The 22,818-nt window shown below is 38.0% G+C and overlaps 1 protein-coding gene across 1 annotated transcript in view; it reads left to right on the top strand.

Moving 5' to 3' along the window:
- Nucleotides 1–3,991: 3,991 nt before the first annotated feature.
- DDX10 (DEAD (Asp-Glu-Ala-Asp) box polypeptide 10) overlaps nucleotides 3,992–22,818 on the top strand; it is a gene marked incomplete at its 5' end in the record, with an annotated part of 160,176 nt that continues 141,349 nt past the window's right edge. Inside the window, 8 exons of the mRNA XM_010011938.1 lie at nucleotides 3,992–4,052; nucleotides 4,287–4,417; nucleotides 5,987–6,145; nucleotides 6,594–6,714; nucleotides 7,769–7,958; nucleotides 10,002–10,128; nucleotides 11,371–11,533; nucleotides 13,028–13,112. Coding sequence (XP_010010240.1) covers nucleotides 3,992–4,052; nucleotides 4,287–4,417; nucleotides 5,987–6,145; nucleotides 6,594–6,714; nucleotides 7,769–7,958; nucleotides 10,002–10,128; nucleotides 11,371–11,533; nucleotides 13,028–13,112 — 1,037 coding nt within the window. The remainder of the gene's footprint in view (nucleotides 4,053–4,286; nucleotides 4,418–5,986; nucleotides 6,146–6,593; nucleotides 6,715–7,768; nucleotides 7,959–10,001; nucleotides 10,129–11,370; nucleotides 11,534–13,027; nucleotides 13,113–22,818) is intronic.

The raw sequence follows: 22,818 nt of genomic DNA, 5'->3' as shown, positions 1-22,818 counted from the left end.
TGCTTGGACCTCCAGGGGTTTCCAGTGAGTTTTGCACGAGGCATGTCCTTTCTTAGGGACTAGGGAATCAGAAAGCTCTTCAGTAAACTCCTCTCTGTGAGGAGTACTGGCTGGGGTCTAGCACACAAGCTAGTTAGTGGGTGAGTTAGGTCTTCATGTGCTTTTGTCATCTTGCATGTGACATGGAATAGGAGTAGTGTGGCTTCTGGACACAAGAGTATCCACCTTGCCCTCCCTCTTAGAGTATATTGTCTATAATTTCCAGAGTGAGAATGACTGCAATGGATAAATAAGGCAAAATTAAACAATAATGAAGAGATAACCAAGATACTTTGGCAGTGATATTTTTTGTTGTTGTTGTTCCTTTACCTGTGGTGGCAAATGTGTGGCAGTGTAGATGGAAAATATGAAATTTAATTTGAGTGTGTCCAAATTTTGGGACCATTTTCTGGGATACGTGTTCATAGGTGATCTGTTTTCTGTTGATACAATGACTTTGTTGCCTAACTGTAAAGTTGCTGATGAACATTGTCTTCTCCATCTAGTCCCACTCATAAAAAGCATTAACAGCCTAACTGATGTGCTCGGGAGTGGTTTTGTGTAAACTCTTTCTGGTTGGCTTTATGTCAAGTTAATTAAGTTAGATCAGAATACCATTTGAAGTATTTGAAAGTAGCTGGCTGCTCTCACCTAGAGCAGATCAGGGAGAGCTCACAAGTACAAATTCTCAGCAGATTAGCAGAGGTGGTAATGTTGTCAGGGAAACAAAGTAGAAGTTGGTGGTGTTTTCCGCTGGTGCATGTAGATATGGAATAGATCTATCAGATCTACCTCTAACACCAGTTCTGCTATTTGGACCTTATTTAAAAATCAGTATCATTGGAGTTTAAGGATACTAGAATGGATCATTCATTGCTCATGGAAGTTTGTAGGGCAGAGAAATAATACAAGAAGCTCTGTGACATGGCCTTTCCCAACATTCCTCTGTCTTGTTCTTTTAATATTGCTCTCACTTTTTTCCTTCTCTGACATCTTTAAAAGAGATAGGCTTAGGTATGGAATGGTTTTTAAATTGATGTAGGGGAGTTTAAGGTAGAGGAACAGGACAGTGTTGGTCTTCTTTGTGGTTTAATACATCCATTTTTACTGGGTCATCTGGAGTTAAAAGGAAGTTGGCCACTGAAATACTTAAAGCGGTCTCTTGGTTGAAATTAAACCGAACCTGTATATCACCAAGTTGTGATCCTTTTGAATGAAAAATAAGAAAACTGGGAATTAGCCCAATATGCAATATTGCATGTGATATAAAATATCTTCAAAATTATCAACTGAATTTGGCAATTGTTGTCAGAAACTCCTATTTTGTGGAAGTCAAAAAAAGACATTTTTATGGTGATTTCTCATTCCACCCTCCTCCCAGAAATGTACTAGCTTAAAGTACATGCATCTCAGCACAAGTAGCTTTTACAAAAATAATTCACCTGTAAGATTTCTGAGTAACGTTTGTGAAAGTTTAATTATCTGCAGGTGAAAATTTGAAATCTGCCTTGCAAGAGCTTTATGTGAAATAAGTTAAGACTGGGTTTTAACAAGGGTGTTATTACCTTTTATCTAGAGATGAAATGCATACATTAAATTACTCTTGTTGATTTTACCAGAGAGAGCTAGGCTGATTAGAGTGGTGGTGTGATCTACGTGCTTTAAACAGATATAAACCCTCAGTTTTCAATAATACTCAATGTGTAAGCTCAAAATTTGACATTTGGAAATCTCAGTTGATGGATGCTACTCAATATGTATTCAAAGCTGTGTAGCCTACCTTCCTCTTCATCTGCTCAGGCTTTATAGGTAGTCTATTTCTTTGAGTTCTGTGATTTTTCTGTCCTGCTGCTATTGGTTTTGTGAACCTTGCCAGTGGAAACTGTTCACATCTTTTAATGATCTATTAAAACAGACTTGGAAGTATTACATTTTTCATAAAATCTCTACTTGACACCTCGATAGTTTTGTAAGCCATTGAGGCAACTTATGGACTCAAGCACATGCTCTTGGGGGTTGTGTGTGTGTGTGTAATGAACAGTTCTCAAGTATGCTGAAGAGGCAGATATGTACTGAGAAGTAAATTAGTAGGTGTCAGACAATGAACTACTATTCCAGTATTTTTTGTACCCGGTAGGATACTAAAGAACTGCAGGGCCTTCTGGGGAGGGGGTGGCCCCACTAATACCTCCATGAGTTCACCCAAGAGCCATGACTGCTGTCCACCAATGATCCTGGGGAGCAGCTAAGTGAGGGGCTTTAACTGTGTGCAGCGATCCCGCTAATGGGGCTCCTTCCCCAGCATTCTCCCACTGGTTCTTCTGGGGTCTTTGAGGTCACAGTCATTAATCTTTATTCACATAACCTAAAGAAAAAAATCTTGATTTTTTTTGACACTGTAGTGTCAAAACGGAAATGTGGAGTGTGGAAGAAATGTGTTTATCTGGAGCTATTTTCTGAAGCATTTGTTTACCAGGCCTTTACCCTGCAGAACATTTACCTGATTTTGTGATGACTGATCTCATACAGCAGCTGGAATACACTTCATCCTCATTGCTTCAGGGGATCTGAAAATATAGGTGGGAAAGGGACATGGCTCTAGTAAAGCTGTAGGAAGGCTGCAAGCAGTGTTTGCATGTGGTCCTTGCAGGTGAAGGAGTCTGCCTTTATGAACAGAAGCCATAAGGGTTCAATTGTTACAAGTACAGGTGAGGGTCTCTGTTTCAGGAAGATAACAACTGCGTACTTTGCAGCATAGTAATGTTTTCTTAAATAGGAATGCTTAAAAAAGAAGGGAGGTAAGAGCTTCGAGTTCCCTTTTTTGGGATCTAACTATCATTACTCCATTTGCAGTAGCCTCCAACACCAAACTGCTCTTCTGTGGATGTTCCCAGGAAAATGAATTTATGTTTAGTGTGCATGAATCGTAAACTCGGTGCTTGTTGCAGCCACACAGAAGTAATAAATAATTGGCTAGTTACGTGCTTTGCCGTAGTATTTTATTATAATCTCTGTTGGCTGTTAGTGTGACTGGAACAATTTTGGAAAAAATTCAGATTTTTTTTTTTTTTTTTGGATAATACATGTATGTGAAATGCTGAGCATGAGGTTTAATTGCAAGTTATGTCTGGGGCTTGTTGCATGCTGTGTTATAGAAAATGTAGCCCTTGCTTGCATGCTGCATTATCTTCTCAAAATGTGATTTTAATTTTTTTAAAGTTTTTTTTTTAATTATTTTTTTTGAAAGAGCACTGCATTCAATTTTGGACCCCCAATAAGAAAAAGACCTCACTAAAGTGGATCCAACTCAGTGGAGGGCCATTGAATTGCTGGGGGCTGGAGCACTTGCCCTGTGAGGAGAGGCTGGGGGAGCTGGGCTTGTCAGTCTTGTAGCCAGGATGACTTTGGGATTGGACGGGGGAGATCATGAAGGAGGTGTTTGGGGTGAAGATGAGAGTCCATAGATGTAAGTTCAGAGAAGAGAGACTCAGTGTGTATTGCTTTTTCCCCATGAGGATGGCCAGGCAGAGGTGCAGGTTGCTTGAAGAGGCTGTCCAGCTTTTGTCCTTGATTGATTTCAAGAAGATTTTAAGATGATTTCGTGAAGCCCTTGAACAGCCTGGTCTGACCTCAGAGCTCACCTGCTATGAGCAGGAGGTTGGACGAGAGGCCTCCTGAGGTCCCTTTCAGCCTAAATTTTTCTCTGATTTCATGATCTGAGCTTTAAATTGCAGTATTAGTCTGCATGATTAAAGTATCTCTTACTACTTACTAAACAGTTCATAGTAGAAGAGTGGTTTGTCTTAAACCTGTGTAGGTTGCCTGACCAGCTGACTCTGATCATGTCATACTGAACCACTACATGTTTATGTTAACAACAACTTAAAGAATGCTATTTAATTTCTGTGTTATGCTTAGATTGTAAGCACTGATTAAACTTACTTTGTTTCAGATAAATGCAAGTGAAATTCAAAGATTTTCAGATTTCCCATTGTCAAAGAAAACCCTAAAAGGTAAGTACGAAAGTTTTCTTTGGAAACCAATGTAAGTAAACCTGACTATATTATTTACCTGCATCTGAACATTTTTTTTCTCTAATTTTTAGCTAAGTATTGCCATGTACAGTGTTTTGTGAATGGAGGAACACAGCTGTGGGCAAGACAAAAATAATGGTTGTTTTTGTTTGTTTGCTTTTTCTCTATTTCCCTCTTGTGCTGTCACTTCTCTTCCCACGCTGCAAATACTAGGATTGCAGGAAGCTCAGTACCGCATAGTAACAGAGATACAGAGGCAAACCATAGGTTTGGCTTTACAAGGTAAAGATGTACTTGGAGCTGCGAAGACTGGATCTGGTAAAACTTTGGCTTTTATTGTCCCAGTAAGTAATTTATGTCCTTCCATTTGTACTCAAACCAAGTTATCTGTGAAGTATTGGATGTCAAACAGCTTAGGTTAATAGAAAAGTTATAATTCAGCTAATCTAAATGTTCCAAGAAAGCCAAGGAATATTCTGACATTTTGATCCTTATGTTAGTAGAGCATGTGATTTAGGAAGTGCTTTGGTTTTTTTTCCTCAGGAATCTGTTTTCCTGGTGCAACTCTGGTTGTCCAATTCTTAAAAAATTTGAAAATTTAAGTATATGAAAATAAAAAGGTGAAATTTCTTCAGTTCCTTAGAGGTTTTTGTGTTTGGTTGGTTTTTTTTTTTTTTTTTAGATAAGTGATTTGGACCATATATAGCAAACTTAAGCTTAGTGATTGTGGACTTCCATTTCCTTGTTGTCTTTTCTGAACTCCATAGAAATCACTTCTAGATGCAAGCAGGAAAATAGGATGAAGATCCCTGTCATGGATAATACATGTTTGGCTGTTTTACTCAAAACATCATGCTGTGGATACAAACCCCATCATGTTATGATTAGATAAAGGGAAAAATAAATGTTGTTTTGATTATGGATTTTTGTTTAATCATTGCTTGCATTTTTGTGAGCATAAATTTCTTTGGAGCTTATTCTGTCAGGAACTGTAGGACCAGCAGTAGGTGCTTTGAGTACCCTCTGTCATGGAGATTTCTGCTTAATGCTTTTAAAAAACTTTTTATTAGTAAAGAACAAAAAACCATAGGCGGCTTCAAATGATAGTCTTGTGAAACAAAAGTGAGAGAGCACGATTAGTTATTGTAGAAGTACTTTGTTTTACAAACCTTATTTTAAAACACTTTTAGGGGACAAATGTGATAAGAGAGGAGAGATGAAGCATAAAAAATAATTGTACAACAATTGTTTAACAGCTTTTACTATTTCAGGATGCTTCAGGTATTCATACCTATGAAATCTTTGTGCTAGGATTAGCTGACTAAGACAGTGTTTCTGCAGTGTGAATTCATAAGAGGAGGAATAATTCTGGTCCGAGGCTTACGGCAACTTCAGTTGGAATGCTGTGTGTATAGCATGTGTGGATAGTGCTGCTTAAAATCTATATCCAGAATTAAAGCTGCAATGATTGGCTTTCTTCTAGTTGCTCATTCTGTTTCTGGTTTCCACAAAACTTTGAGCATGAAATGAATCATGAATGAATCATCGTTCCTTAGGATGATAAGGACAGTGATTTTTCTACGCTGATTTCTATTCTTGTATAAATGATCAAGGCTTAATTTCCAGAATTTAGCAGAGCAAAATTAATCATGCAGTAAAATGCTTACAATTTACAACCCATTACTGCCTGTCATAGATTGATACTGGGGAACTTTGCTACAGCATGTATTACTATCAGTAGGGATTGATATATAATCAAACCATGTGACGTGTACACTGATGTTTCTTCAAGTCATTATTTTAATTAGTGTGGCCGTATATTTTTTTAATGACATTTTTGTTACAAATCTGTTGTTATTACATATTTTCCTTCTGAGATTTTTATAATGGGAATATGGTAATTTGTTTTCCAGGCTTTGGAACTCCTGTATCGCCACCAGTGGACTTCAGCTGATGGACTGGGAGTTCTGATAATATCGCCTACCCGGGAGCTGGCATATCAAACCTTCAAGGTTCTGCGTAAAGTGGGAAAGAATCATGAGTTCTCAGCTGGCCTTATCATTGGAGGAAAGGTGTGTCCTCGCTTGGAGCTTGCTGTATGGAAGCATAAATGAGTGCTATATTAAGTGCTAGGTTAGGAAGGAAACCCTGGAAATGAAAAGTCAGGGAAGAGAGCAGTTAATGGGGAAACTGTCAACCTCCTGCTCGTTTTTATTGTCTGTGTACCCTGTGTCTTTTGAAGCTTTTGCACAGCTGCAGTCTTTCCAGGTTACGTGACTGGATGGACCTTCCTGCCAAGCCTTCCAGGACTATCCTGTTAATTTAGATTATTCTGAAATACTTCTTGCTCAAGCCACAGGTGTGAGCATGCTGAAGAAATTGTGGTATCTGTAGGAAGAGCAAGGCTGATCCTCGACTATTCTTTCTAAAAATTATAAAGAAGTTAAGCTGACCTGACCATCTCTGGTACTGGGCTACTAGTCTGAACCACAAAGCTAAGCTGGTTTAACTCCTTTTCAGGATCTGAAAGAAGAGTCTGAAAGAATCCACCACATAAATATGCTAATTTGCACTCCAGGACGGCTTCTGCAACACATGGATGAAACTTCCTACTTCTATGCATCTGATCTGCAAATGTTGAGTAAGTCTTTTTAAGTGCTTGAAAGTAGTCAGAAATATTTTGTAACAGTTCATAATTGTGTGGAGCACTTGGGTAAAATTTTATCCTAGTCGTGCTATGTAGATGAAATGGCATTTAAGTTCATGTGTACAGATTCAAATAGAAAACAAAACCTTGTTCTTATGGGTACGTTCTCTGAAACAGTTGCCGAACATGTTTCCTAATATCTGAAACATTATCATCATCATTAGGATGATAAGACCAAGTAGGTGAGTTAGTAAGGAACCCAAAACTAAATATAGTGTCCCATATAATCCTTTAGTTCTGTCTTGGCTAATGCTGGCCTCTCGTTTGTGGCTATGGCTCTCATGGTGTTCCTGACATAATTAACTATATGGAATGATTAGCATTATTAACATTGTTTCTTTTCATCATTCCAACCTGAATAAAAAATGCAGTGTAATGAAGGGTTTGTCTGTCACTAAGAACTGCCTAATCTTTAGCATAGCTTGAGGAACTTGGAAGCAATTAAGAAGCTAATGAAACTGATAAAATGTGAAATTATGCTTGCTACACTTAGTACAATTCATGGCAGTTAGACAAGAATTGCATTAAACGTGGGCGCTTTTCTTAAAGCTTTGTTTCTGAGCTGCTCTGTTTAAACCCTGTGTTTCAACAGTAAATTCAGGTTTTGCTCTGTCATGAACACTACAACACTCTTATATTCCATGCTTCTGTTTCAGTAATAGAACAGGGAGTTTGTAATTTGCAGTCTGTCTGCAAATTACTAAACTGTTTACTTGAAATGCTGATCTTTTATGCATCAGTGTGTGAAACTGAGGGCTGTAGTGCAGAGATTATGGGAAGTGCTGTGATTTTTATTGCTGTCTTTTTTAAAAAACATTTTATGGAATACATGAATAAACAAAGAGAATCCTGTCATATACAGTAATAAAGTTACTCTGCGGTCTAAGTAGGCATAGAATTTTGTACTATATGAATTTAATGTAGTATTATGTTTTTTCAAATGAATAAAGCTAAAACCAGATTTTCTCAACTCTCTCTCTCAATTCAGTTCTTGATGAAGCTGATAGAATTCTAGACATGGGGTTTGCTGATACAATGAATGCAATCATTGAAAATCTACCTAAGAAACGCCAGACCTTGCTTTTTTCTGCAACACAAACAAAGTCAGTGAAGGATCTTGCACGGCTGAGTCTGAAGGATCCGGAATATGTTTGGGTTCATGAGAAAGCCAAATTCAGGTATGCTGGGATAATTTTTTTTTCCCTGGAGGGGTTAAACCTATAGTGATCCTACTTAACTGCTTCTCTGACTGTCAGTTTCCCAAATCAGAAGTTCTGTTCTGCGTCCTCCTCCTTCCTGTAGTATCTGATCCTGCTGTGTGCCTTGCTGAAAGCAAGGAATTTACACATAGGAGGGTGCTAGTTCTGGCTGAATCATTACAGGGAGGCTGAACCTGCACTTCTCTTGTGGCTCCTCAGACAGCTTCTGTAAGTTTTTTAATTCAGGAGCAAGCTCCAGAGTGGATTATAGCCTGAATGGAGTAGTGTCCTGGCTCTAGCAGCATTCATTTCTGTATTGCTCCTTTTTTGGTTGTTTGGCTTCCTTGCCTCTTCCGTGTGCATACTTACTGTGCAGAACCACCATGTGTTGCACAAATACAGTTCTTCTGTGTGCTATTGATAACTCTGGTTTTCCAAGGAAATCCATTAGTTCATGTCAAGTCTTGTGGCTTCCTTATGTGCTGGGTTTACTGTGCACGTTAAGGACTCCAGCCCATAAATTTGTCATGCCATATAATTTGCATCAGAATGGGAGGCCCTTCCTAGAAGTGAACTATGTGGTCTGCCAAGCTTGAAAAATTTTATGTGTCACTAAATAAAATATTTAAACATTGCTTTTGTTTCATTTTTTTCATTTGAAATCTAAGTGAAGAATATCGTTTAATGTTTTGCGTTTCTGTGGGCTCAGTCATCTAGGTGTCAAATTGCTTATGAACACGTATGATTCTTTTTCTACTCTTCTATGACATATGCATATATTTCCATATGTAAGATGCAGGAAGGTGCAGCACAGTGGTAAAAATGGTTTTCCCAAGAGCAAACGAGAGATGCAAACAGCAAAATGAAGAGCGGAACCAGGTTGAAGCTTGAAGCAGTTTTAACTATTTGATATGATTGTTTCTGCATTGTACTGCAAATACCTTTTTTTTTTTTTTTTTTTTTAATCAGCAGTACTGTCAGAGGCATCTTAAATAAGCATGATTGCTAAAAAAAAAAATATGTTTGATTAATAATATCCTCTTATCAGAACAGGATGTAGATGTAGCAGAAGTAAGGATGAAGAAGCCTATTATGTAGTCTTCATTTTGAGGACTGACTACATGTCTGTTTCTAAGATACCACATTTTTTGTGAAAACTATTTTAAAGTACAGGGTTTTTTACTCTTTTTTAATATTCATTTGTTTTAGAATTTACTGCCTAAATGTGTAGTAGGTTCTTGCCTTCTGAAAACTTTTCTCTGAAAGATTTACAAAGTAAAGGTTCTGTGGCATAATTCAAATTCAACAGTAGAATAAAAACTGGAGCAGTGTCTTGTCATTTCATCCTCTCAAGTGGCCATCCTTAGTAAATTGATTTTGAAAACCCTTGTTCTGTTCAGGGTAAAGCAGAGGGACTGTAGAGAGGAGCATTTTCCTGTATTTCTAGGGCAAATATGCCAAAGATTTTTATTTTTCTTTTTTAAATTTTATTTTCTAAAGAATGGAGAGTTAAGATGACAATTCAGAGCTTTAAAAGGTCACTTTGCATGTCGGTGTAGTCAGTAGAAGTACATCAGTGCTCTTTTTTTTGGTACGTGATTAAACTGCTTTGACATTGCCTTAAGCACAAATGATGCTTTAATAGGACTAATAGACAAAACTGCATTTTAAGTCAAGGCAATTCAAATGTTGCTGCTTAGACATGGAAGGAGTTTGGCTTGCTAGTAGTAAATTAATTTAGAAGTGATGTCAAAAGCTGTCTACCCCTCCTCACTGGCTTTTAGTGAGGAAATTGATTTTTCTTTCAAGAGTAGCTTTCTAGTGGTGCTGCTAAGACTTGTTGCTCAAAGTGGCAGAAATTTCCATCCTGGCTCCTTTTCTCCTTTTTCTGGTTATTCGTCAGACACGGGCAGCTCTGTAGATACTGTGTGGCTGTACAGTCTCTTCCCTTCTTTCTCATTTTAATGTTTTGGCAACTAACAGTATCTGAATGTACATTCATTTTTTTTTTTTTTTTTTTAGTACCCCAGCAACTTTGGATCAGAACTATGTTGTTTGTGAGCTTCAGCAGAAAGTAAACATGTTATACTCTTTCCTGAGGAGTCACTTGAAAAAGAAGAGCATTGTGTTTTTTGCAAGCTGTAAAGAGGTATGGCTATTTCCCTCCTTCCTGTGTAGCATTTAAAAACTACTAAAATGAGGATACTCATGTAGACATCAAGTCACCAGAGGGGTGAGATTCTGGACTAGTTTGTAACAGGAAATCGGGGGAAGAACCAAATATCACCTCAATGAATGGTCATGTAGGGCCTGACTGCTGGGAAGCAGGGTCCAGGGTCAGTGCTGGAAGTCCTGAACATCTCATTGTACTTAGACAAGTATATGCTTTGCTGTTAGAAATGAATGCTGAAAGTTACTCCATTTAGAAACAGCTATTTCAGTTTTGTCCCATGACACATTTCATTGTTAGGTTCCAAAGGATTTTAATAGTTGCACCTGCTTTCCTCACAAGCTTTTAAATCTGCCTATATAAGAAACTGTGAAATAGTTCAGGGAAAGGTTTTTTCTTACGGTTATATAGGAGGTAATCCTTCAAATATCTACTTGTATAAATGTCCTGGGACTATTGTGTTGAAGTTGTTTTTATATATTTCTATAACATAGGTATTAATTCCTATAGTTACTGCATGTATTGAATATTTTACAGCATACAATGGTTTAGTAAATATTCATTGCAGTTCTTACACTTGTGTAAGAGGTTACAATACTTCTGTTGTTCTGCAGTCGGCTGGTGAGTGAAATGAGGTGCTAGGCTTAGTGATACAGAAATTCCCTGTAGCTGTTCCTGCAATACATGCAGTTTCTGTAACTACTTTCTTAAAAAAAAACCCCAAAAAACCCCAACCCAAAAACGTAGGTGTCTGCTGTTAAATAGTGCTACATCATGGTACTGTGTAAGAGTGAACAGACTGCTTTTATAACAGAAGCTGTTGAGGCTTGAAATAGTAAATCAAGACTGTGTAGACTGCTTTGAGTTGCAAGCATAAGACACTCCACCCCTCTGGTATGGTCTAAAAGCAGTGCTTCTGACGGACTTAGGATACTTTGGTCCCTTGCATACAACCAAACTAGTCATGTCCCAGGTCATTCTTCCTGTTACCTACTCTGGTTCCTTTTAGGAGATGCCACCAAAAGGCACGCCAATCTTTTGCCACAATGAATTCCTCTTTTAGTATCTGGGTGTGACAAAGTCTCAAAATAGCATCTCTTGTCTCCAGTGTGGAGAAAAGTGTATTTTATTTGATGTGCTGAGTCAGCTGCTATGTACTGGATATGATTGCAACAAGTTTAATTGCATGGTAAAATTTTTTTTCCTTAATTTGTTGGGTAGGTCCAGTATCTCTTCCGAGTGTTCTGTAAGCTTCAGCCTGGTCTTCCTGTACTGGCACTCCATGGCAAGCAGCACCAGATGAAGAGAATGGAAGTCTACACTTGTTTTGTTCGGAAAAAAGCAGCAGTCCTTTTTGCTACGGATATTGCAGCTCGCGGCCTGGGTATGTACCCACAGAAGTAATAGTTTTCACAAAGTAATCATATAACTCTATTGAGATTTTATCAAACTTTATACTCTGAAGACCAGCCTGATTGTAAGACATGAAGATGTAGTTTGCTTAAGAGCTCATTAGAAGAGCTTGTCTTCATGTCTTGGAAGAGGTATGCTGCTTAGAGTTCTGCTGTTTTCTTTACTAAGAGAACCACTTCATTTGTGCTTATTTTTTCTTTTTGTCAAAAAAGACCTATGTTGTCATTAGTTTTGAAATGGCAATTTTTAGAAAGGCAGGCAGAGGTAGCTATCTTTATTTTGTAGACAGTCTAGTTTTTCTAGCCATGTTCTGTGACGAGTACCTGGAACTAGAGAAAATGGTAATAATGATGTATTTGCTTACTACATGCCATAAGGCAAGGTTTCAGCAGTTTGAAGTATTTCTGATGTGCCTGTATCCTGTGGGTTATTCCAATATATATATGAAAAATTACTAACCTACCAGTATGTGGAAATGAAAGCCTGAAGAAATTTTAATATCTGAACTACGAATGGCATTATAGGAGTGTATTCTTAAGGAGGTGGGAAAACAGATGAGGGGAAAAAGCAAGAGTATTTATAGGACCTGTTTGGCTTGAGTTTCTTCCTCTGGTCATTACCTGCTGAATTCTTATTTACTACTTTGTATTTTCAGTGTATACTTTGGACTTTTTTCTTCCCTTTTTTTTTCCTTAGTACTTGGAGGCATTGAGGTATGACACCAGACTGTTTTCAGGAGTCTACTCAGTCTTCTTTCAGATAGCAAACCCTGTTGTCCAAAATGTGAGGTTTTGTCGTCAGTATGCTACAAAAGGAATATTTGGGAGTATAGGTGTAATTGTGGATTACAGTGTAGCTACAGGCTTCGCTAGGAAGTAACATGAATTTACTCCAGTGCAGAACACGCTGCTGCTGGATGAAGTGTAGCAGCTAGACAATGCTTGCTAATGGTATCGTTTACATTCAATGTTGACTTATTTGTGAGGCTTTGTCAGCCCCTCCTATCTTTGAGAGGGGCTATGGTATTTCTGTATGTGGACAGCTGCAGTAGAGCTGTCTTGCCATATCTAACCTCACACCCAGTGGTGTAGGTTATTAATCCTGTAGGTGAAAAGTGGGTCAGATATTGTTATTTAATTATTAAATGTAGTGGTGTTTTATCATCAGTGTGTGACACAAAGCATGTCTGTTCCTGTCAAGTGTGAAATTATGTTCCATTCAGTGCACTGTCATAACTTAGGAAATGAAGACAGCATTAATTTTGGCTTTCTTTGAAGAGAATGATTGTTTATGATATGCTAATACATGCAATTAATTTTTATTTCAGAGGTTGTGCCCAATGTTTGTTAAGTGGTCTAAATGATGGTTGTTACAGGAATTAATGCTTCAGTATAATATGATGCTCTTGGGTAGGATTTTGGTTATAGCAAGCTTAAATTTTGGTGGATTTTTTTTCTTTATACAGATTTTCCAGCGGTGAACTGGGTTATTCAGTTTGATTGTCCAGAAGATGCAAACACATACATCCACAGAGTAGGAAGAACAGCCAGGTTTGTTTTCACTTTTCATTAATATTTTAACGTTTAAAACTTCATCACTGTAGGGACAGATAGTTGGCTAAAGAGTTCTTTGAAAAAAATGAAGATATAAATTAGAAAGAAAGAAAGGCTGATAATCACCAGAAGACCCTTTTAATTACATAAGAGAAATGGTTTGACTTAATCACTTCTTGGTAAGCTTCAGGGACACTTTACAGCAGCCAGAAAATGTACCCCAACAAATGTAGTTGTTTAATCTGATCAGGGAAGATTAATAGTGAGGAAGCAAAAATCTTCCTTTGAGCTTGGCAGGATTACCTCAAAGGCTGAGTTGAACATGTCTGTGGGTGGAAGAGCTTGTATTGCCACCATCTTTTGTAGATAAATTAGGCTTTAGACTGTGGATCCAATTTCATTGTGTCATTGAAGGCTCTTCAAAAGAATGGAAATAATTCTTCCTTATTTTAACTTGGGAAGGAAAGAATCAATGTTAATTACAGGTTAAATTTTAAATTTTCTAAGTAGTTTGCAAAATTACATTCTTTGGGATAGCTTTAGTTAAAATGTTTGTGGTTAAGCCTGTGTGACAGAAGGGAGTTACCCAGATACGCTGTTGAAAAACCTGGTTCTTGATCTCTGAGGCAGATTTTTAAGAGAAACAGGAGCTGTTATTGTGTATAATTCAGTAGATCAAAAACCTTGCACAATTATCTGAAGAATGGAATGCAAGACTTGGCATTCTATTTTATACATAATTTAATTTGTTTGTAGCAGGGCGTGCAATATAGGCGGTTGTCAAACCTAATGACAGAGCAGTTGCTTAGAATAGGACATCAGCACTCTGCACAGTAGGGATTTGAAATCTGTCTTCCTGGATCAGATGGTATCAAATTTTGGTGGCTCTGATAGGAGTGTGTACCTTCCAGCCCTCTTCCAGAATGTGGAAATTCTAGCCATGTTTTCATTGTAATTAGTGACATTTCTGCCCCGTTCTGTTCTGTGCTCTGTATTTTCCTATCTACATGTTATATTAGATGGAAATAGTAATTTTTTTAAATGCTTTTGGGAAAAAAACCAAACATGTCTATGAGCAAAATCAGCAAATGTTTGTGTAGCTATTTGGCTAAATTCAAATCTAGGTATAATCTCATGCATACCAGTCGAGAGAAATGCATATAGGCTTAGAATTTTGGGGGTTTGTGTTTGTTTTTGGGGTTTCTTATTTATTTTTATTTATTCCCAAATCGGTGTGGCTTCCACTCAGGCTTGTAATTTGTCATTATGGCATACTGTCATCATGGAAGGGAAAACAATATATTTGGCACTGTTTAATTGGCAGTTTCTCGGAGGCTTGTTGGGCTCTTCGCGAGCTGTGTTGCTGAGTTAAAGCACCTCCCTGGAGTTATAATCCTCAGGCCTTTTCCTGATTCTCATTAGGCACTGAGAAGAGCTATTGTACGTGGGTTTAGAGAGGGGAAGCAGCTACTTTGAATAAAATGTCACTCTGAGGAGGATTTTAGCCTTGCAATCTTAAGGGTCCATCTTCAGCAGTCTTTTAAATACAACCGTCTGTGATAGCTTGAGGGAGAGATTCAGGCAGAAAATGGGCTGAGAGTCTATCCCTTAGGCCATGGGCTGGGCTAGATGCCTGCCCCTTGCTTCACTGGGCTGTTGTTCACATTTCCTTTCATGTGAATTTTTCAGTAGCCAGACCTTACGGAAATTGGGAGTACATCTGAGCAAGTTGTTTGAGCCGGCAGGTTAGTGACTGAGACTGAAAACAAATTCCTGCTTTAGGAGAAGCTTTACGGGTAATCTCTGTTTCTTAATCTGATATGAAGATCAGCATACCTACACTGGGCTTTCACTTTGGAGAAACATACAGGCTCAGTCATCCTCAAAGTAAAGCAGTCCTGGAAAGAGATTTGTTTAGTGAACTAAACAGCATGAAATAAATAGTTGAAAATAAAACAAGGGGGATATTTAATAGTTTTAAGTAAATACTGTGCACTAAGTATGTATGCTAATGCAGCTTTAGATGTGGATAATTGAGATAATTGAGAGTGTACTTTTCAGTGAACTCTTTAAGTGTTGAGTAGGAAACTTGTTTTTCAATAGCTACTGTTAGCGTGAGAAGTTTGTGCTTGTTATAGAAACGATAAAAATGAACTGCAGTTTAGTAGTTCTCATTAATGGGGTTAGAGGTAATGACAAATTTTCATGGGTTATGAGAGTGTATAATTGCATGGAATGAAAGCTAAATTAAATCTCTCAGCTAATTAGGAGACTGTTAAACTGAAATTAAAACTGGGATGCCAAGTACTGTGTACTTTTGAAATCAAATTATTTTGTGATACAAAAGTAAATACTAAAGCCAAGAGAGAAATTATTTTGTGGATGGGACTGAAGAAACTTTGACTAATAATCATGGATGTGTTCCCACATCCGTTTTACAGTTTTCCAAAGACTTATTTAAGATGAAAGAAAATGATTGATTTTCAAGTGGATAAGACCACCATGTTCCCCAAGTGGCATTTCACTTGCATTTTATCCTGCTAAAGAACAGAAATTGCAACTCCTGCATTTTTGATTTGTGGTAAAGTAAGATCAAGAAAATCTGGGTTTTGTCCAGAAATGCTTTTACTTTACAGTAGAATTGGCATCTTGAGTGATCTGGGGTTGTTTCTTTTCTTTTCTTTCTTTGTTTTTCAAACTTGAAAGATATGCAATGATTGGAGTGGTTGGAAGCTCTTCCTTCCAACTGCTTTTAAAGTGTTCATTTAAAGTCTTAACTAGTTCAGTAGCAGAATTTAAAATGCTGACAGTGTCATGGCTAAGCCCATAAGTATTTTGGCTATATATTTGTCACACAGTATCTTAGAAAAGTCTGTAATTTAAGATACTAGATCACAGTGTTTACCTGTGGTTTTTAGTTTCATAAATTCAAAGACCTGCTTGTAGCAAGTGTTTTCAAAACTAATTTCTTCTCATTTTAAATTTCTGTTGATGCCTTCTGTTCTGTTGCCTATGAAGCCTAAAGGTACAAATATTCTTTGAATCAATATTGTGAAACAAGTTGCAGTGCCACTAGGGGACAGCAGAAGATAATAATTTTTGAAGCACACCAATACTCGCTTTTTTCCAAATATATTTTGTAAGTTGTATGGCATGAAAAAAACATACATAGGGATGTTTTTCTTTCAGTCATGATTAAATTGATGAATAGAAAAGACATGGAAAAGCCTATTTAATCTTTCTATTCATGCATACATATCTTGTATTGTGGATGTACCTGTATCATGGCACGGCTCAGTAATTAATTTCTTTCTCAGCATTACATTCCTCCTTCCACTCCAATTTTTTTCTTCTTCTCCTACAGAGGTAACTGTTAAAAACTGGTACTTGAGTTTATTGAGTTTTCTGTCAGGAGTATTTTTTTAATTATTATTATTATTATTTTTTCTTTTAAACACTGACCGTAGAAGATTAAACAGAATAAATCTTTTTGCTCTCTATTTTTATCTGTGGTATGTTCAGAACTTCTGTATAGGATTTAGGTCCGACTCAGGCTCAGACTTCTGATGATATTTAATACAGGCTAGTTGGTTACGTTTCTTAGATGCTTAAACTGACTTTGGAAAGTTGCTGTAGTTTTGTTGTTGTTTTTAAATGCAGTGTGCATACAGGCGTGAATGTTCTGTCTAGCTCTACCTGTGCTTTTTTTCCCTTCGGTGAATTATATTCTGAAGACAGAATTATGAAAGTCCATCTTCCCAAAGCAAGATACGGTTTTGCCTTCCATCTTTGTACTGGCTGATAGAAAGATTAGAGCCAAGAAGTATGAATAAAGACTTAAATGCCTTGTGAATATTGAAGAATACACACACATCAAATTTTGGGAAGGTGAAAGGGGCAGGTTGTATAATGATCTTACTCTGTCATGAAGTAAAATGCTTTGAAGCATGCAAATTGAGTCTCTTTTTAAGTAATTGCACATTCTATGTGTGAAAGTGAGACTAATAAGCCTTTAGAATAACCCTTGCAAGTGGCAATAAAGCATTCCAAACTGTGAGGGGCTGTAATGCAGTTTTTATCAATGGTGGAAACTTGATGGTTTTGGGTTTTTTGTTTCTCTTTTTTTTTTTTCTTTTTTTTGTTTTTCATTGGGAAATACATCCCAGGGATACACGTCTTGGGTCCTGAATAAACAGTGCAGTCAACAAGGCAGCTCCTTGTTTGATTTTTAATATTTAAGACCCACGAAAGTACTTTTGCTGATGCTTCTTTAAAAATAAATGCAATATTTGGACCATCTCATATTGTATTACAGTCATCCTAACTCAAGTTAAGTAAAAATAGCTGCTAGTGGAGGTCACAAGAAATTGTTGACACCACATATTTAACTTGCAATTCACGTTATTAAATTCTTTAAAATGAAACACTGTATCCTAGCTACATTCCTGACAGTGGCCTGCGGTGCTGCAGTCCTACCGGCTGGCACTGTGTTAGCCATTAGAATTCTCTTCATAATGGCATGGTATGAATGTTCCAATATACCGAAATACTAAGTGGCTGAGGTTATTACCTGCTGACATGAAGCTGTACTGCAAGCTGTAATAAGAAATAAATAAGCACATACATTTTAATGCAGTAGAGTGGACACAGCTGCGAGGAAAATGGATTGCTTACAGTCTAGGCTGGAGGACCCTACAACCTCCCAGGGCCTTTTGAATTCACTTTATTCTGAGACTAGTGTGGTAAAGTTGGTGAGCCATTACCTGTTGTTGTCTGTCATTTCTTGTGACTAAGTCTGCCTGATAAACAAGAACATGTACCCAGTTACAACCGAGTGAAGGGGATTGTGGTTTTGTGGTATGAATAAAACCCGGTTGCATTGTTCTCAGAACTTGGCAGTAGATATAGATGGGCATAAATTCGGGAGAAGGAAAAGAATATCAACCTATCAAAGAAAAGCAAAATAAAACAATCCCCAAAATCTCTGACTTCATAGCAATATTTTCCAATAATTTCTTGGGGATACTGAACTCTAAAGTCTGTGCAATGGAGAAATAGGAGTGAACAAAGCATTAGAAGTGGAAATAGGAGTGAAGAAAGCATTAGAGCTAAAGCAAAACTACAAAATGAAGTCAGTTCACTTTTTGTTTGTCTGTCTGCTCTGTGGCATGTAGGGCTGTTCAAAACCCATGGGAGAAAGCTCTTCTCCCTGTCTGAATCGAGGAACCAGCAGTGAACACAGGCTGTCTGCAGCATTTGCTCAGCTGTGAATAACAAGCACCCTTTCTAGTCTGTTGTAATTTTTGTTGGGCTGCTATGGTAGGACTTGCTGTAGATGATACAGCACAGTATCAGTTAGCAGTGCACACAGATATCTTGTTATGGATTTATTGTTTTAAAGAAGAATATCTATTACAAAAAGAGACTGTTGATCATGTAGAGGGGATAGAAATTCTGATTTTCGTGCATTTGTTTTCTCTTCTCCTTTGTCACTTATAAAAATAGAATAACATGTTATGCATAAATCCAGCAGCATAGAAGGTATGATACCCAGGAGATGAAAAACCTCTTTCTGCTCCTGGGCTTGGAGAAATATTTTCTTGGTTTGAAGCTTAGATTTCACCAGTCCTCATCACATCAGAAGGCTTGGGAAGGTAGTATGATTGGAAACAAAGGTTTCCTGAATTGAGCCCAATGTGAGAGATGTGAAGTTGTTACTTTGTTTAAGAAATATGTTTAAAAATGGCAGCTTGTATAATCAGATTTAACGGTTGAATTTTAAAACAAAAGTATGGATTATTGTATTTCTGGGGAAGGCCTTAGGGGTAGATACAGATATTAGTTTTCCCTTGTTGAAGGACAGTGTGTGGGTGAACAGATTTATTCATATGCATATCAGATTGAAATAGGTCTTCTTAGAATAAAACTGTCCATTTTGATATGTTTGGGATATATATTTATAGATGCCTTATAATGTTCCTTTATATAAGAGAGTGAACCCAAACGTCTGAATCGATGAAACTCTTTTTCCTTTACTAACGTAGTTATTAAAGAATTGAAAATAATTTTAAAATAAAAATTACATGCCAGAAATAATAGAACTTGACTCACTCTAACTTTTTTCTAGTCCCTATTATATTAAGCACAATCGTTAGGTTTTTAGCTAACCTACAGATTAAGAAGTCACTGCCTTCCAAAAGCTGGATGTATACTGGCATACTCAGATGGTGAGTCTTTCTTCTCAAAATCTTCTTACAACAGAATGAGAACTGTAATGTGCCACTTTTTTCCCCCCTCATCCTCAAGGCTCACTTGCAGTAATGTGTACATTCACAAATACATATATAATTTCAGTGGCATATTCTTTCAGTCTTTAAAGTGGTAAATCTTTACTCTAGAAGCAGGGATCTGTGCTGCTTTTTGAATTTTACTTGTCAGTTATTCCATGCTATGGAATTGTCTTGTTCTGGATTATTTATGGAAGTTAAAATTGTAAGCAAAGGTTTAAAGGACATGAATGTTGCAAAATAAAGTGCTCCAGAATATTTATGTTGAGAAGGACGTGACTGGAGTGCAGTGAATAAACAATCGTCTTCATGGTGAATAATCTGGCTTCAGAGTGGAAGTAACGATTAAATAGTTTTGTATTAATAGTTTGGCAACCATGTATAATAAACAAAGAGTCCAGCAGAAGAAGAGTGAAAATAACATAATGACACTGTATCACAAGGCACATGCAAAACTAGGTAAATATAGTGGGCTTTGTTTTGATGCTACTCCACATGCTTAACTTACTGACCTTAATGTTTTAAGGAGAACAGGCTTTTGGTTACTTCTGGTAAGTCTCTAGCAAATTTGATCTGGGTGAGAAACAGTTGAGAAGTTGATTTGTCTTCACTGTGGCTGATTTCCTTCCTCTGAAGGGATCTACTGCGGAGAGTTTCTGTATACTAATGTATCTGAAGGTTGCTTCCTGGCTTGGAAGCAGCATTCTCCTGGAATGTGAGACACATTAGGAATGGGCTTTGATTTAAGCTTACAAGTTTTGCAGTGATACTTTACTTGCTTCTCTGTCTTTTGACAGATGAGATGACAGCATATGTTGATACTATACATCCTGGCCCAGTTAGGCTAAAATTAGATCTTCAGTGAAGTCAACTTGGTAAAGTCCTGTTGAGGCTGCAGATTAAAAGAAAACCCCAAACAACAAACCACTTTTTTCGAGTACAGGAGAAAATGTGTGACCTCCAAAGCGTAAAAATTATATATACTTACGGTTCCTTGCATGTTCATGTGTGGTAAATAGCTTCAGAAACATTAACACCTCCTTTATATTGAGTTTTCTGTAATGGGAAATATTCCAATTCAGGAAACTGTAATGCAAGCATCTTTATATCTGCCTCCCTCCTCCAAATTTTACGATTATCTCATCATCTCCATTTTCTCCTTTGCCAATTTTAAAAATAGATTATTTTTTTCTTGCCAAACAAAGCAGAAATACTGCCTTTAACTCTCTTGAAATTTGGCATCAACTTGTATCTTCTGAAATACAAATGTTAGGGAAATATGTTGCAATACATCTGTTCAAGACAACCTGTGTAACATTTCCTGTAAGGTCTGCATATCCACGCAGGGTATCCTTACAGTTCTCTCTATTGCTTTCCCATAACTCTTTTTTTCCCTTCTGGATGTCTGCCTTGCAGCAGAACAAACACTGGTGCCTGATGACCATCAATCGGGTGGTTTGCATTCCTGTTTTATTCTAGTATCACTGTGACTCGTATGTCACTGACAAATAAAATACAGTGCATTTGACTGAACTATATGTTACGATGGTTGTAGCAAGCATGTAAAATTACTCTGAATGTAGTTAGGACAAGCTTGACTTTAGCTGCATGGCAAAGTGGAGTTGATTAATAACCATAGTATGTTTTCATCTATTGCCTTTGTGTAGTATTGTTTGCTTTAATAGTAACGGTGAGGGGTATGTGTAGCCTTTGACTGGATCTGATCAAGGGTAAGTTAAGACAGGTTAAGATTAGCAAAAATTGAGTGTTTGGCCTGCACGAAAAGCGTTTTTCCTCATCCTGTCCTTGCTGAATTGTTGCCACGGTATTAGTTCCTTCATGCACCATTCCAGCTGCCAGCTCAGGGTGATTTTTTTGCAGAAGTTTAAGATAGATTCTGTCATGGTGAATAAACGATCCTCTTGGTTTTAGTGTTGTGGGGTTTTTTTGTGGTGGTTTTGTTGGTTTTTTTTCATATGGAATTAGTTGGCAACTTTTTGTGTTTCTTTGCTAGGGAAATGGGGTTCTTTACATTTTAAACTATTTTTCTCTGCTTCTGCTTAGCCAGTACCACATTGTCCTAAATAATTTATCACATTTCTTTCTTGTCCAGCCTTTGGCGCTTGCCTTTGTTTGTAGGCATCCTTTCTCTCATCTGTAGTCAGTGTAAATACATCATTCCTACCCTTTGCTTTAAAGTGCAAATGATTTGTCACAGCTTCCTTGCTTCTAAGTAAGCCACTCTCCATTTATCAGCAGTTCTGGTCTAGTGGGCAGGTCCCTGAGGATGAGAGGTTGACCAACATGATGCCTCTCTATAAAAAAGGCAGGAAGGAAGACCTTGGAAACTACAGGCCTGTCAGCAGAGGGGTCTGGACAGACTGGATCGATGGGCAGTGGCCATCATGGCTCAACAAGGCAAAGTGCCAGGTCCTGCATTTGGGCCACAGGAACCCCATGCTACGCTACAGGCTTGGGGAAGAGTGGCTGGAAAGCTGCTTGGCGGAAAAGGACCTGGGGGTCCTGGTCGATGGCCACTGAACATGAGCCAGCTTGTGCCCAGGCAGCCAAGAAGGCCAACAGCATCCTGGCTTGTATCAACAGTAGTATGTCCAGTAGGACTAGGGAAGTGACCATCCCCCTATACTCAGCACTGAGGAGGCAGCCAAGAAGGCCAACAGCATCCTGGCTTGTATCAACAGTAGTATGTCCAGTAGGACTAGGGAAGTGACCATCCCCCTATACTCAGCACTGGTGAGGCTGCACCTTGAATCCTGTGTTCAGTTCTGGGCCCCTCATGACAAGAGAGACATCTTGGTGCTGGAGCGTGTCCAGAGAAGGGCAGTGAAGCTGGTGAAGGGTCTGGAGCACAAGTCTGATGAGGAGCAGCTGAGGGAACTGGGGTTGTTCTGGCTGGAGAAAAGGAGGCTCAGGGAGCGCTTTATCGTTCTCTACAGTTACCTGAAAGGAGGATGGAGTGAGGAAGTTTCTGGTCTCTTCTCCCAGGTGGTAGCACAAGAGGAAATGGCCTCAAGCTGCGCCAGGGGAGGTTTAGATTGGATATGAGGAAAAATGTATTCACCGAGGGGGTCTCAGGCATTAGAACAGGCTGCCCAGGGCAGAAGTGGGGAATCACCGTCCCTGGAAGTGTTCACAAACTGTGTAGGTAAGGCCATTATTGACATGGTTTAGTGGTGGACATGGCAGTGCTGGGGTGAAGGTTGGACTTTATCTTAAATGTCTTTTCTAACCTAGTTGATTGTATGATTCTAAGTAAAGATTGAGTTGCAGAGAAGTTACTTGCCTTTTTGATAAGTATTGAAGCCAACAGACAGTAGAAAGTAAGACAGATGAAATGAAGTATGCATTGGGTTTTTTTACTTTCCCCCCATTTTTTTCCTTTTCTATTTTTTATA

This window comes from Nestor notabilis, unplaced genomic scaffold (genome assembly GCF_000696875.1).
Source record: "Nestor notabilis isolate BGI_N333 unplaced genomic scaffold, ASM69687v1 scaffold903, whole genome shotgun sequence".
Classification (NCBI taxonomy): domain Eukaryota; kingdom Metazoa; phylum Chordata; class Aves; order Psittaciformes; family Psittacidae; genus Nestor; species Nestor notabilis.
The sequence above is the reverse complement of the archived record's forward strand: the minus strand, read 5'-3'. Positions and strand labels throughout refer to the sequence as shown.